At 35.8% G+C, this 15759-nt stretch overlaps 5 protein-coding genes and 1 non-coding gene across 6 annotated transcripts; 2 read left to right on the top strand and 4 right to left on the bottom strand.

Annotated features, from left to right (window-relative positions):
- Positions 1–5: 5 nt before the first annotated feature.
- NAEGRDRAFT_t304 lies at positions 6–78 on the bottom strand. The gene has a single exon. It is a non-coding gene; the product is annotated as a tRNA-Ala (tRNA).
- A 154-nt stretch (positions 79–232) lies between these two features.
- Positions 233–2098, top strand: NAEGRDRAFT_67394 (uncharacterized protein; the record flags this gene model as incomplete). The annotated part of the gene is made up of 1 exon (XM_002677360.1): positions 233–2098. One exon carries the CDS (start codon positions 233–235, stop codon positions 2096–2098), a length of 1866 nt encoding a protein of 621 aa, XP_002677406.1.
- A 260-nt stretch (positions 2099–2358) lies between these two features.
- Positions 2359–2739, bottom strand: NAEGRDRAFT_67393 (uncharacterized protein; the record flags this gene model as incomplete). The annotated part of the gene is made up of 1 exon (XM_002677263.1): positions 2359–2739. One exon carries the CDS (start codon positions 2737–2739, stop codon positions 2359–2361), a length of 381 nt encoding a protein of 126 aa, XP_002677309.1.
- Positions 2740–3088: 349 nt separating this feature from the next.
- On the bottom strand, positions 3089–5308 carry NAEGRDRAFT_67392 (uncharacterized protein; the record flags this gene model as incomplete). The annotated part of the gene is made up of 1 exon (XM_002677262.1): positions 3089–5308. One exon carries the CDS (start codon positions 5306–5308, stop codon positions 3089–3091), a length of 2220 nt encoding a protein of 739 aa, XP_002677308.1.
- A 509-nt stretch (positions 5309–5817) lies between these two features.
- On the top strand, positions 5818–9534 carry NAEGRDRAFT_48956 (uncharacterized protein; the record flags this gene model as incomplete). Its single annotated transcript, XM_002677359.1, has 1 exon — positions 5818–9534. The coding sequence occupies one exon, from the start codon at positions 5818–5820 to the stop codon at positions 9532–9534; it is 3717 nt and encodes a 1238-aa protein (XP_002677405.1).
- Positions 9535–10291: 757 nt separating this feature from the next.
- Positions 10292–15062, bottom strand: NAEGRDRAFT_79690 (ras GTPase-activating-like protein IQGAP3; the record flags this gene model as incomplete). Its single annotated transcript, XM_002677261.1, has 2 exons — positions 10292–14555; positions 14765–15062. 2 exons carry the CDS (start codon positions 15060–15062, stop codon positions 10318–10320), a joined length of 4536 nt encoding a protein of 1511 aa, XP_002677307.1. The 3' UTR covers positions 10292–10317.
- Positions 15063–15759: the final 697 nt, after the last annotated feature.

Below are 15759 nucleotides of genomic sequence, written 5' to 3'. Positions count from 1 at the left end.
AGTCTTGGAGATGCGGGGTATCGATCCCCGTACCTCTTCCATGCTAAAGAAGCGCTCTACCATGTGAGCTACATCCCCTTACATTGCTTAATCAAAAACACCTAGAATTTATTGTAATTGAACTTTGATGAAATGGAATTTCAAATTATTGGATGGCACCCGATAAGGCAAGAATGTTTACCGTCTCGTACTCCTTGCGTGGAGAAACAGACATCAAAAAAAAATAAACATCATGATTTCGTCCACGCAATCCGAAATGCAACCTCTCAGCTCATCACCAATACTAATTGAATCCTCTTCAATAAATAGTACAACTATCACTAACGAACCAACGAATAGTACAGCTAACACCTCCGCACAAGATTCCAATAACAATACATCACTTTCGAATAGCCATTCCCACCAACACCATCAACCACAACATGCATCGTCATCAACAACAACAACAACAGCAGATCATCACAATAAAAAGAATGAAAAGGGAGAAATCATCTACAAGGAAAAGAAAAAGAAGAAATTCGATGCCACCCACTACATGGCTCTCTACGATGAATTGATGGCAAATTTGGAGGCAAGAGAAGTTTTCTCAAATTACTTAAAGAAGGCATGTACACAGGAGCCAATGTTGTTTCTGAATGATTATGGAAAGTATTCGAAAGAGTATGCCAAGTATAGGGCAACAACGAGTACTAGTAATAGTAGTTCACAACAGGATGTGAGTTTGAAAGCATGTAAAATTCTATTCGATTCGGTTGGTGCATTGATTGATTTGTATATTAGACCAGGAAGTGAGAGAGAGTTGAATTTACCAAGTTCAAATGTGGTGCAGATTTGGGATCAAGAAATTGTTCCACTCATGCAAGGTCACCTTCAAAAACAAGAGAAACAAGGGAAGAAAGGAAGTGAAACTATGGAAACTAAACTATTAGAAAGGTCACAATCAGAGTTGAGTGAATCGAGTATTGAATCTGAAATGAGTCAATCAACTATGAAATCACTTACTGATTTGTTTGAAATGTTGAATCCTGATGTGTTATTCGAAAAGATTATCTTTTCAGTCAACTTGGATTTAAAGATTGATCAATTTCCAAGATTTAACAGATCGAAAGAATTGTTTGAATTTCTCAATTTACAAGGTGAAGCATTTACAAGACGTATTGCAGTTGATATTTCAAGAGGATTCAATGTGGATATTCGATACAAACCTAAAGATTTGACAAAGAATTATATTTACGATAGAGACATTTATTTTGGATTGAGTTTGTTAGAAGATTCTCCTGATTGGCAAGCTATGAAAAATTCCAAATCTTCATCAAAAGCTCAGATGTTTCATTCGAAAACTTCCTATGTGTTCGATAGTGGCAGAAAGAATGGTTTGAAACTCTTCAAAATTGTTACCTTGTTACCATATCCAGTTGAAGATGTTTGGAAAGTATTTAAGCATGTTCAGGCCTACGACCTCAAAGGAACAGAAGTTACTGGCATTGAAACACTTGGTTATCATGAGCCTGGAACTCTTGGAAACCCCAAGGCCTCACAATCAGCTCTTGCTTACTTTACAGCAGATGAGGATGATGACGAATCTAAACTCACCAATCCTCTGGTGGTCAGATATTGTACCACTTGTTTGAATCTTGGACCAACGTTTAAGAAACGACAATTTCCACACACTCAAAGCACAGTATTTGATGAAGTTCTGGAAGGATATATTAATGTGGGACATACTGCACCACTAGCCTTCCATCCAGTTCCAAAAGAAAGAGTGATGGTTGATATTTTCTTTGTCTATTTCATGTACAGAGTTGGTAAGAATTCAACAAGGTTTGGACACATTATTTACTCTGATGTTCACTTACCAGATTGGCTCGATAAGTTAGTCGCAAATCCAACATGGAAAAAGAGATGTCTCAGTATGGAGGAAACAATTTTGAAAGTTTTGAAAGAAAAAACAGCTAATGGAACGAGACCAATTGGTGAAAATGAATTGACCGATGAATATTCATATCAGAAACAAGTAGAAGACAATAGAAAAAAGTATCCACATAGATCATGGTACAAAGACTATCTATCAATGTTTCACAAAGAAGACAAGCACTAAAGGAGTTTATTTCAAACTAATTGGAACGAAGAATCCTAAAACTCAATGATTGCCACAATTCACCCAGTGTAATCGCATCAAGTCTTGCAGGGTAAAGAGTGAATAAAGCTAGGTAAGCAAACAAATCTACCTTGGTTGGAAATTCAAATCCCATATTCTTCAATATGTTTGTAAAAGATCTTATATCAATAATTCCATCTCCTTCACTTGAAATAATCAGATACTTTACCAAGTCAATAGGTTTATCTTTTCCAATACATTTAATTTCCAGATAACGGCTTTCGTAGCTCTTGCATTAAACTGTTTGTAATATGGCAGCTAAACTTGACATAATCACCATTTCCCTTTCTAGAATAAACAATTGTTTCAAAATCATATGAAACTTTTGCTACGGTACTAAAGGAGGTATCTATCTCATTATATTTCACAATATGCACCAAATGTCCAACATTATTAATAACTTCTACCAATGCAGTATTTCTTGAATAGTGTGGGTTAATTCTAGAATTTATGGTTAATTTCAAATTCAAGTCTCTAGAAAACGAATATTGAGCCAATCTTTGCAAATAATCCACTTTGGTATCATGTGCTTGATGTTGTGATCCAATTTTCAATTCAGTGAAATATAGGTCTCTCCACATTGTTCTAGAATTAAATTCGTAATGAATCCAATAATTCCAATCTTTGCAAATCATGCAAATTTCGTACCATATTTGTTTTGCATCTAGAAATTTTACTATTTCCCACAGAATATCTTGTGGCAATATTTCTGTATTGTTGTGCTGTATTTTTCTTAATTTCGATACGTCATCGGAAAGGCTAATTCTCTTTCGTTTAGAACTTTCTGAAGATGAACCACATTCCGATAATTCGTGATGAACAGATTTTACTTGCCAATCTATTGTGGTTTCGAGTTGAAACTGTTGCTTATTGATTGTGAAATATTGTGTGAGTTCTTCAGGCATTTTTTTTGTAATCTATTGAAAAATACTATTTCTTTAGTTTACTGGTACTAAACATTGGCGGTGGTGGTGAAAATTGTAAATAGTCGTGGCCATCATCTCGTGTATTGAGGCCATCTAGTAGAGGACTATCTGTTACTGCAGTGGCTGGCATTGATTTTCTTGTCTTTTGAGAAGTGGTTGACGGCTTTGCTTCTTTGTTTTGTTGTTTTGGTTTTATGATTTGTGGAGCTTGTTGTGGCATAGTTGGCTTTGAAGTTCTCACATCCATCTTCTTTTCCTTTTCCATTTCTTGTTTAAGCTTGAATGCCATTAGACCCTCATCCCTTTTTCTCCACTTTTCAGCCTCTCTCTTTTTTCGTTCTTCTTCCATTTCTTTTTCTCGCTCTATTTCTTTTCTTTTCTTTTCCTTAGCTCTAAGGAGCGCCTTTCTTCTGGCTTCTTCAACTCTTTCTTCTTCCATTCTTCTTCTTTCTTCATCCTCCATTTCTTTCATTCTTTCCTCATCTGAATCATCTGAAAGGATTTCCTCGAGATATTTTTTGGTTGTTAGAGCTTTTCTTTCTTCGAGGATGATAGTTTGTTGCTTACTGCATATTTCTTCCAACTTTTTGAGTTTTTCTGCCTTTTCCAAATCTTCCTTTTCCTTTTGTTCCTTTTCTTTTTGAATTTTTTCCTTTAACCTTTCTTGAGCTTTCTTTCTTGGGTCATTGGCAGAAGTCACAGCTATAGAGGATGACATTGGCCTTGTCTTTTCTTTTGATGGTTCCATTGAGAGATTTGGATCCACTGACCTTGTGTTATTACTTGGCTGCTTTGGAGGCTTTGGCTTGCTTGCTTTTGGTTTTTCATCCGCATACTCTTTAGCCTGAGGGGTTTTCGACAAACTTGCTTCCAGTCTATTGTACATATTCTGAAGATCACTGTTTTCTTGTCTTTCCTTTAATTGTGAAGGTGTCAACATTACAACCGAATCCTTATTTGCACGAGGTGTTGTTATTTCTTGAACCATATGTTCAATTCTCTCAATCCTCTTCTTTTCAGGAGTTTTTGGCAATTTCTTATTAGGTTTTGGTCTCGTTGGTTTGTTAATCTCTGTTTGTTTCCTTATTTCAATGGCTTCTCTACTGAATCTCTCAATTTCCTTATTAAGTTTATCCAGCTCAGCACGGCAATTATTAATCAATTGCTGCACCAACTGATATTTTTCTTTTGAATTTGGGTCTTTCCTTATCATTTCATTGCAGTGATAGGTGGTTAAGGCCTTTTCTCTCTCATTTCTTGCTTGAATTAATTCAATACTCTTCTTCGTACATTGATCCCTTAGAAAATCTAACTGTTTAATATCATCTGAATCATCCTCTGATATGTTGGAAAGCTCATCATCTTCAGCATCAAGTGTATAATCTACATCATCTTCATAATAGGTTGGCTCGTATGGTTCATAAGGTTCAGGCATTTCTTGTTCATTCTCCTGTTCTTCTTCATTGTGATTTTCGTCATGTTCTTCCTGTTCTTCTTCATCTTGATAATGTTCTTCCTCATCCCCTTCCTGATGATACTGCTCTGCATCATCTTCATATTCTCCCGAAGCTTCTACATGGTGATCAACAACACTGTTATAGTGTTTTGTTTCCCTAGGAGCCTCAGGTTCATTATGCTCCTGGGTAGTATTGAATGATGTATGTGAGAGTATTGACCTTTCTGTATGAAACAACTTCCTAATATCTGCTTTTAAATCAATGAACAATGAAGGAAGGGATGAAGAAATACGCTTATTATCTGATTTGATGTAATTTTCTATATTTCTCTTGACTTTAGTAACTTTGCAGATGAAGGCTATTATATTGTCCATCTGAGCTCTAGTCTCCTCTATTTCTTGTTGGTCACCTCCGAAACTCAGCACATCAATTTGGATAGCCAATTTGTTGAGCTCATTTACTTTTGATAATAAGAACTCTTCGGTAATATCATCAAAGTTTTCCTCCTCTTCGTGTTGTTCCATTTGGCTCTGATTATTTTCAGGGTCATACTCTCCTAATTCCTCTCTTATTAATCTCTCGTCCTCTTCATCCAATTCATATTCCTCGTAAGTCAAATAGTTTCTCTTTCTATAAGAACTATCATCTAAATTATTATCGTATTCCAAATTGTCTTCAACCTCTTCATGATACTGATCGTCGTCATCTTCCTCTCCTCCGTATTGATGATTGGAGGCAAAAGAACTGTAGGCATTGTTGCCGCTCATTTTTCTTTGAATGATTTAAAACTTTGCCGCCAAAATTGAAGGCGGGAAACGTTAAGTCTTTTAAAAACAAATTCAAAAAAAATGAATCGATCACTGCTAGGTAGCCTGGTGAATAATAACAACCAACAAAATATCAACAACAATGCACTCAACACTTCACAAACTCTTCCTATTCTATCAACAACAACAAACAAATCAGCTGCCATCATGAACTCTCCACAATTTAACAAGGCACAATTCAGCAGATTTGTGGTAGACCGTGTCGACCGATCTAATGCCTCTCTTCTTCAAACTTCACAAATTGGAAGTAATACTTCTCTAATGGTTGATGACAAGGAAAATATAATACAAGACCTCACCTTTTCTGGTCTTTCATCTATTGCTACAATGGATGAAACAATTATAAAAAACCAGTTGGTGTTCCAACAGGGCCAACTCTGGTTCTCAAACAATTTGCTAGTAAGGTATATGTTGACTTTGGTAGGGTTAAACTTGGTACATCAAAAGTTATGACACTCTTTGTATCAAATCCAATCCAAAAGCAACAAGAAATTGCTGTAGAAAAACTTCCAGTTCAGTTTGGGTTCACTATTCGTGAAGTTTCACATGCTATACCAGCTCTATGTGGAGATTACCAAATACCTATTTCTTGGCAACCATTACAGCCAGGTAAAATCTCTTGCCAACTTGTATTTTTGTGGAACACAAGATTCAGATTTACTGTTTACTTGATGGGAGAAGCTATGGAAGCAACTAAAGCACAAACAACTAGGAAACCACTCACTACTACATCCAGACTTAACACAACAAGAGTACAACCAACTACCACTCAAAAACCTGAAGAAACAACCTTTAACTTATCCACTTGTAATATTTCTGCCATTCTCCCAAATGAAAATTCCTCAATGATTGTTAGAAGAACTCAACCAGTAACCAAAACAACAGCACCAACAGAGCAATCAAGATTGGAAAAATCTACACTCATCAACAAGACTAAGATTCAAAAGACTGAAAAGATGAAAAAGGAAACATCATCAATTATTGGACAATCGAGAGCTGTAGCTTCTAATTCATCAGCTCTTACTAATAACAGTCTTTCCACAACTCAGAAGAGAATCATTCAAAGTACTGCTAGGTCTGAAATTCAAAAAATTTTAGAAAAACAAAAAGAATTGGAAAAATCCCTTCCTGTAAATATGGCACAATTGGTTCACGAGCTCAAGAATTTCGGCATTGGAATTCATCAAATTTCATTAATTCAAGGTTATAAGGATATTAGAGTTGCAATGCTTCTTCAATGGATTCAAGCTGTATTGGAAAGGTATGATAATCTGCCTGCCAAATACAAAGTTTGGAACTTTTCATCTCCTTCGCTTAAAACTGAAGAAGAAATAGTATTTAACCTTGTTTCTAATCAATATAGACTTCCATCTCCTCTCCCTCTCGAAGAAATATTACCTAGAGAAGAGAATAGAGATTTCTTGCACCATTATCAATATTCCAACAATGGATGTTGGAGTGCCTCATTCTCTCCAACTAAAATTCAAAAGAAGACAGTAGAAATCAGTAAGGATTATGATGAACATCAAATGGTCTGTAAAATTGGCCACTTATTCAATCAATTATATTTACATAAGGAGAATGTCATTCAAACTAAGGCCCTTGTTGTCATTCAAAATTGGATGCACACTATTTACATGCAAAAAAGACTCCACAATTTACGAGATGCCTCTACAATTATAGAAGCCCGTACTCGTGCTAATATTGAAAGAAAGAAGTTGGAATTCCTTAGACAACAAAGAAAACACAGAATTCTAATGGAATTGACAGTCAGACTACAAGCAATGGCTAGAGGATATCTTTGTAGAAAGAATACTGTAGTTCAAAAGAAAGAAGTCACCACTCTTCAAGCTTTATCTAGAGCATTTGCAGATCAAAAGAAAGTCTTTGAATTCAAACAATCTGCTCTCAATATTCAATCTATTATGAGAAGCTTTATTGAAAGAGAATCTCATCTCGATGACATTTATGACGTTGAAGTAACTCAAGCTGTCATTAGGGGTTATCTTTCAAGAAAGCAATTCTACCTTGACTATGCCGAATTGTTGGACTATTTTAATGAAATAGAAATGCAAAACTTTGAGTCATATATTGAAAATGCTTTGGAAGAAGATGAATCTGCTATTGTTCTTCAACAATCAATGGTAAGAGGTTTGGTTGAAAGAAGAAAGGTATTGGATTCTATTTCTCTAATCTCTGAATCACAAGCCTTAGTTAGAGGTAAAGAAGAGAGATCTCAATTCGCTCAAGACAAGGCTGATATAATATCGATTCAATCTTTGGCAAGAAGCCTTTTTGCAAAAAGACAATTTGCTGAAGAACAGAAGAAGATCGTCATTATGCAAGCTATTTCTAGAGGATTTATTGAAAAGTCTCATCAAAAATACCAAGAATCAAGAGTTCAAATCATGCAATCCTTGCTAAGACGAGTTAGAACTGAGAATGCAATGATTGAATCCACTGAAAGAATTACATCAATGCAATCTCTTATGAGAAGATTCACTCTTGAGTGTGATACTTTGATGGACAGATACCGTGCTTACATTCTATCCGCTATTATTTTGGGAAGTTTGGATAGAAAGAACAAGGAGGAATCTTTCGATAGAGTCACTACCTTGCAAGCCCTTATCAGAGGTCGTCTCCAACGTAACAATCAACAAAGACAAACAGAATCGCTCATGGTAATACAAAGAGCTATGAGAGATGGATTCTTTAGAAAGATGTACAATAACTTTGTTGGATCTGTTCTTTCACTTCAATCCAATATGAGAAGACATCAAGTCCAACAAGAAAAAGAGGCAAGCATTAATTCCATCACATTGTTGCAAACATTAATCAGAGGTTTCAGAGATAGAAAGAATCACTCAATCGAAACCAATAGAGCTGTTTCTCTTCAAACTACCATCAGAAGTTTCAGAGAAAGAGAAAAGGCCAACCTTATGCAACAAGGTATTCTCTCTATCCAAGCTTCCCTTAGAGCTAAGAATGATAGAGAAAGTATTTTGGATGACTATTATGACATCTATCTTAGTCAAGCAATCATTAAGGGCGTACTTGCTCGTGTCTCATTCTATTGTGAAACCTTTGATGTTATCAGCTGCCAAGCTTCTATTAGAGGATTCTTGGAAAGAAAGAGAGTCCAACAACAAATGTGCACCATTGTTGATACTCAAACCATGATTAGAGCAACACAAGCCCAAAATGAATTCATCCAAGACAGAGAACATACTATTGTTGCTCAAACATCTATCAGAAGATTTTTGGAAGAGAAAAAGAGAAGCCAAGAAGAAGATAGAGTTTTGGTGTTGCAAGCACTTGCAAGAAGACATGTTACTGCAAGATTTATCAATCATATTAAGAGTGTTTCACATCAAATGCATGATGCTGCAACAAAAATCCAAAAGGTTTTCAGAGGCTTCATGGTTAGACGTTGTAATGCTGATCAAGTCAATGCTATCAGAGAAAGAATTACAACCTTATCTGCCAATGTTGATGAAAGAAAGAAACTCAAGTATAGAACCCAACGTTCTTTGGAAGTATTGCTCAAATCCAACTCTGTTAATCAAGTCATGAGTGCATGTGCTAACTTGGCTACAACCACAACATGGAGTGATAGTTGTTGTGAAAGTTTGGTTACCAACAATGCAGTTCCTATTTTGTACAGCTTTATCAAGATGCTCAATAGATCCAAACCTCATACTGAACTTCTTATTCACATTCTTGATATATTACTTAATTTGACAAGAATTAAGTATTTGAATTGTCTGGTTCACGAAAAGAATGAATGGTTCGAAATTTTATTCGATCAACTTCAAATTTACAGAGAAAGAGAAGAAATATTCATGAGAGCTCTTTCACTAATTAAGAAGGCAGACACAAAGAGATTGAAAGCCGTCAGAGAAGACTTGTTGAAGAGATGTGTTTCATTATCCAAGTTGATGCAAAGAAAGTATGCCACAGATAAGAAGAAACAAAATCTGAACAAGAGCAATCTCAACTCTTCAATTCTTAACAATAGTAGCATGTTGAACATTTCAATGAACAGCAGTTCGTTAGGTAGAAAATCATCAGGTAATATTTCAGGTGTTGGCCACTCTGTATCAAGCGTGATGGTTACTTACGAAAATTTGCAAGAACTTATTGAAATGTTGAGCAAATTGAAATAAATTTGAGCATTACCATAACTGTGGAGTAACTATGTTTGGACACATTCCTTACAAGGCAAGAATATAAATTTAAACAATAGAGTTTGATTTGAAAGTAAATAAAAATGTATCGAACCATTCAGAGAGTTTCAATTCGAATAAATAATACTCCTGTTTATTCTGCCCTCCCCAAGAAAGCTCTGTTTTCATCATCTAATAAATCAAGCACGCCAGCTTCTGACACTGCCATCAACTTTTATAATTATTCCGTGAAAGATATAAGAGGAAAATGGGTCCATCTTAGAGAATTTAAAGGAAAGTTATCACTGGTTGCGATTTGCAATACTGACAATCCGAATTATTATGCTTTCCTCAAAGAACTTCAACAACTCAAAGATAGATATGCAGAGAAAGGATTTGAAGTATTGGTAATTCCCAGATATCCTTTCAAACCAACATCCTCAACAGCCACCCCTTTGAGAAAATTCCTCTGTGATGAAATTGAAACAAGCAGGAATGAGCTGTTTGTATGTAAAGGCGTTCCACATGAATACGAAACATGCTCTTCTGTTAATTATGACGCTCTCACGGTTAAAGCAGAATGTGGAGATGCCTATCATTATTTGAGCAATTTCAGAGAAGGATCCAGTAAGACCATAGTTGAGGATTTCGAAAAGTTCCTCATTGATAAGAATGGGGCAGTTGTTTATAGATGTGGAAATAATACGCCATTAGAGGATGTAGTTCCAAAGATTGAAAAAGAACTTGAGAGCGGTGATAAAATTTAATGTTTTTTTTATTTATTTACTTGCTAACGAAAAGCTTATTCATCATGTGAATAGTCATATTTACATTGAGTGAAACACCATCGAGTTTGAGAAGAGCTTCACCTCTGCCACGTTTGTCCAAAAGTTCATCAAGACGCAAGTTAATTGTCTTGAGTGATGCACCAGCCAATTTAGCTTCAACTGTAAAGAAACCTGGATTAGCTTCATCCATAGAGATTTGGAATTTGATACCCTTCTTCAAAGCACCTCCTTCTGTCATTTCGGCAATAACCTTATACTTCTCTGAAAGTTGAGAGTAGCTGAACTTGTAAACTTGTTTCTTTCCAGACTTTTGCTTTCTCTTGTTCTTTCCTTCAAAGTAGTTACGAAGGGTTTGTTGGACGTAGTCGTCCAAACTCTTGTCCTTTTCCTTGAGGAAGTTTTGATGTTCCTTGAGGGATTCCAAACTTTCGGTTAAACGTTCCAATTCACGAACTTGTCTCTTTCTAACTTCACCTCTGTTTTGAATTTCCTTAGTAATATCAGTCAACAATTTTCTATAACCGTTGGCTGCTGAGAGAATTTCAGCATCAGCCAACTTTGGAAGAGCCTTTCTAAGTTCTTCAACCTTTCTCTTCAATTGAATACCATCAGCTTCTTGTTTAGAACTATCGATCAATTCTTCGGCATACTTTTCAGCCTTATCTACAGTTTCAGCAACATTTTCACCCAATTGTTGTGGAGTAATGACACGTAAAATACCACGGAAGTGTTCTTTAGCAATTTCGTACAATTGTTCTGGCTTAACTTCCAAATCCAAGTTTTCAATGTTAGTTCTAACTTGGAGTGGCAAACTGATTTCTTCATTCTTTGTTGATTCAACTTGTTCTGGAATCATGTCCTTGAAGTTGCTCAAAACTTCTCTCAATGGATCCTTTTCGTCTGGAGCAATTCTGTTCAAGAACTTAGCCAACAAACCATGAGTTTGAGCAATTTCGTTCAAGGTAATAGTAATAGAAGGTGACTTCTTTTGAGTGAGTTCAATAAATTGATGGACACCCAATTGTTCTTCTGGTTCTGGGATAACAATAGCTGGCTTAATGAACTTTTCAACGAAAGTAGGAATAGCTTGTTGAATCCATTCATTGACAACACAGAAGTGAATGTCATAAGCCTTATCGAATTCTTTGAATGTAGAAACACGCATCAAAACCTTTGAAATCCAAGCCAAATTATTTCTCATACTGGCAGAAATCTTCTTCTTAGTCAAGTTGTAAGAGTCACAACCACAGAATGGACCGTTAAGGAATCTAAAGAACAATAAATATGAAACAACACGGTTAATATCTTCTTCGGTAGCATTTGGATTCTTCTTACCCAACATGACCTTCAATTGTCTACAGATATATCTCAAACCGTATGGCAATTCGTTAATGTTGTCATTCAATGTATCCAAAACACCTTGACAAATGTCAATCATCTTTTTGGTACGTTGTTGGACGAGCTTACTGACGTATTCATCTTGCATAGCCTTTTCATAGGTCATATCCTTAATGTTGATATCGCTCTTAACACCAGTTTCAACTTCTTGTTGGGAAATTCTTTCCTTCAAAATAGTAACAGCGTTCAAATTCAAGTTCAAATCCTTTTCTTCAATGATTGGTTCCAAGATCTTATCGAACAAAACCTTTTGCAAGAATTGTTTACCTTGGATACGTTCATGGCAATAGTTAACAACCAACTTGATCAAAACTGGGTTGTTGTTCAAGAAGTTATCAATTGAACTGTTTTGAATTTCGAGGTGGAGAGTTTCATTAAACAAACTCAAAATCAAATATTCTTCACGAGGAGAGAAGGCATAACCGTACAAAGTCAATGTAACAGTTTGCATGAATTGGTCCATATCACGAGATGGAACCAAGAACAAACACTTAGCCAAATACTTTGGATTAGTTTGCAACAAGTAGAACAAACTGCTGTAGTGATCAACGTAATCCTTAATATTGAACTTTTCCTTCTTATCATCATTAGCAGTAGCCATCTTTTCTTGTCTTCTACGTTGGAAATAACCAGCAATACCACCACGTTGATTCAAAATTGTTTCGGCATCATATCTATTTTCAGCAAGGAGTGAAATCTTTCTGTCCTTTTCTCTGACATTTTCTTCAATACGAGTGTTCTCACGAATTTGTTTAATGAGTTCTTCACGGAGCTTTTGAATCTTTTCGATCAAGTTATCAGAATCATTTTCAACCTTGAAGGCATTCAACAAGGCAGATAACAAGTCATGATCCAAAACAGTATCGAGCATTGAAGTATCGCTAATATCTGGAGGAGAAACGAAAACACCACCCTTCAAGATATCACTTTCAACAACTACACCATTAATCTTAACGAGGAGCTTAGTCTTACCAGAGGCCTTTGGAGTATAAGTAACAGTGTAAGTACCATCTTGATTATCCTTGACAGAAGCAGGGAGATCAATCTTTCTAGCTTCATTAGAAACAACGACTTCAACATTATCACCACCAGTTTGACGAACATTGTTGAATGAGTCTCTGGTCTTGATGACAAATTCAGATTCCTTTCCTTGGACAGCATTAGAAACACCGTCACCAGCAAATTGAGTCTTTTGTGGATCAGTAACACCACTATCATCAACAAATGTAGTGGATGGGAATCCTGGAATATTGGTGTACTTGTACTTTCTCAAGAAAGCCTTCAACAATGAAGTAGCTTCACTACCACCTTCAGAACGGGTGTCAGCAGATTCCTTCAACAAAACTTCCATACCATATTCACCAGATTGTTCAATAGTGTAATCGAATGAGTATTCACCACTTCCCAAATCATTGAATTTGATCAAATCACTTGAAACAGTTTCCATAGTGGCCTTTGAAGTGAATTGGAGAATGAAAGTATCACTACCATTTTCACGCTTGTTTCCGAATCTATCTCTAGCTTCAACAAAGAATTGCATTTGCTTACCAGCTGGGAATTGCTTATAGTTTTCACCTCTGAAAGTAGTTTGATATGGATCAGTGACACCAGTATCATGAATATGAACATCCTTTTCAGTGACAACAGCATCACCAAGTTTGACTTGCAATTTGTAGTTTCCACTTGTGTTAAGAGTGTATTCAACATGGTATTTACCATCATTGGTATCTTTAACACTAGCTTCAGTAACTTCACTTCCATTAATGAGAGTAACAGAGAACTTTTCACCACCTGATGAACGATCATTACCGTGAGTATCCTTAGCAAGAATAGTGAATGCAGAGAGTTCACCAGCCTTCTTATCGAGAACAGAATCAATACCACTGAAATCAGTACGGGATGGATCAGAAATACCAGCATCTTTAACAATGACTGACTTGGTAGCAACAACGTGATCACCCAACTTGACAGTCAAAGTATATTCACCACTCTTTGGACAAGTGTATGAGAAACGATATTTACCATTATTCAAATCATCTACATGACATTGAACAACTTCAGATCCGAAAGTGAGAGTAGCATTAAAGTTTTCACCTCCACGTCCTTGGTTTCCAAACTTATCGAATGAAGTGAGTTGGAATTCGGATTTAACACCAGCAACAGCAGAACCGATACCAGAACCATCCAAAACGCTCTTTGATGGATCAGAGGTTGGATTGGAAGAAACAGTAACGTTTTGTGGAGAGACCTTTGATAATTGATCAACTTCTTCTTGAGTTTCTTCATCGAACAAAACCAATTCCATTCTGTATTCACCAGCCTTTTCAGGAGTATAAGAAACAGCATAAGTACCATCACCATTATTCGAAACATTAGCTTGAATAACAACACGTTCAGCATTTTCATCTTGACCCAGCAAACTAACAGAGTACAAGGTAACCTTGAATGATTCGTTACCTTCCTTGAGAACTTCACCATCAGAATCTCTTGCAGTAATAACAAATTTAGCTTCGACACCAGCAGTTGCCTTGTTAAGACCTTCACCATCGGCATCACACATTGATGGATCAGCCAAATCTTCTAAAACATCATCAATGGATGAATCTGTTTCTTCACCAACTTCTTCAATATCAACTGGGAAAGCCATAGCATTATCTGCAATGTCTTCAATCAACTTTTGTGTCTTTTCAATTTCTTCACGGGAGAACTTCAAGTTAGCCTTTTGCAAGTTTTGCATTCTAATGGCCAAGCCATTTCTATACAAGTGGAGGGAGAGTGTGTGTAAGCAGTGAACAACTTTCCAAACGTTTTTCAATTCCCACAAATCGGTAACCTCTATTATCAAGAACAAGCAACAATAACATTATCATTCACCATCAACATCATCATAGGAGGAAGAACATTATTTTTGTGATGATTATTTTTTGTGATTTGATGAAAAAAGCGAGGGAAGGAATAACAACAAATTATCATCATCATACGAGTTGAATAACAACATGAACATAATAGATTAGAATAAAAGCTGTTACTATTATAACACATACCAAAAATATAGTGATCAGGGAAATTAACCTTCTTACAGGCTTCAAAGAATTGGGAAATGTTATCAACAGCCATAAATTCCAAAACACTTCCTGACTTTGGAGTGTTAATCTTCTTAATTGCTGTTGGAGCAAAGATTTTACCCAACTTGGCCAAAGCAATACCATCTCTCAAGTTATCACCAAAGTTAGCAGTGCCTGGAGGCAGACTTTCTTGGATAAGTTCTTCAATCCAACGTTTGGCTTCTTCCTGACGAATAAGAAAGTCGTAGGCTTTCTTCTCCGCAATGGAGAGATCCATCTTGGTGACAGACATCTTACAAATCTATTATATATATTGTTGTAATGTGTTGTTGTTGTTGAATGACGAGTGGTTAACTTGTCAATCTTTGTTTCTAATGTGGAAAATGTACAGCACAGGTTTTTGGGATGGGCAACAACCAACACCACAACAATTTTGTTTTTTTTTTGATGAGTTTTCTTGTTTGCTGTGAAACTTGATTGATGACAGGTTTTATGTCTCTTGAAGCATATCAATCAAGTGTTAGTTGACTAGCCACATATTGTAAGGTACTTGCCATGACTACTATTTGGTAGACATCAGTCAGTGTTCATCAATAAATTGTCCAAGGATTTCGACCTATCAATTCTATACTGTTCAATTATAAGATATTTAAGCATGTCATGTTAACACTCTAAAATAGATTATTACGAAATTGAGTAAAATTCATCATCTTTGAAATTTTATTAACAAGATTCTTTGAGAAAATTTACAAATTAATTGGAAAATCATCAGTGAAAAAGGAATCAAAATTAGGGTTGGTAGTTTACAACACATCATTCCTAATAATTCCAAATTTTTGAAGAATGTTATCAATTATTATTGGATGAGATTAAGAAATCAAAGATTAATTTATTTAGCACGAAAGTGGGTTAATTGATCAAATTGAACTGTTACAAATATTTTTCTTTCATCAAACCCTCAAATTAATTTGTTA

This window comes from Naegleria gruberi (assembly GCF_000004985.1).
Source record: "Naegleria gruberi genomic scaffold NAEGRscaffold_23, whole genome shotgun sequence".
In the NCBI taxonomy this organism is placed as follows: domain Eukaryota; phylum Heterolobosea; class Eutetramitea; order Acrasida; family Naegleriidae; genus Naegleria; species Naegleria gruberi.
The sequence above is the reverse complement of the archived record's forward strand: the minus strand, read 5'-3'. Positions and strand labels throughout refer to the sequence as shown.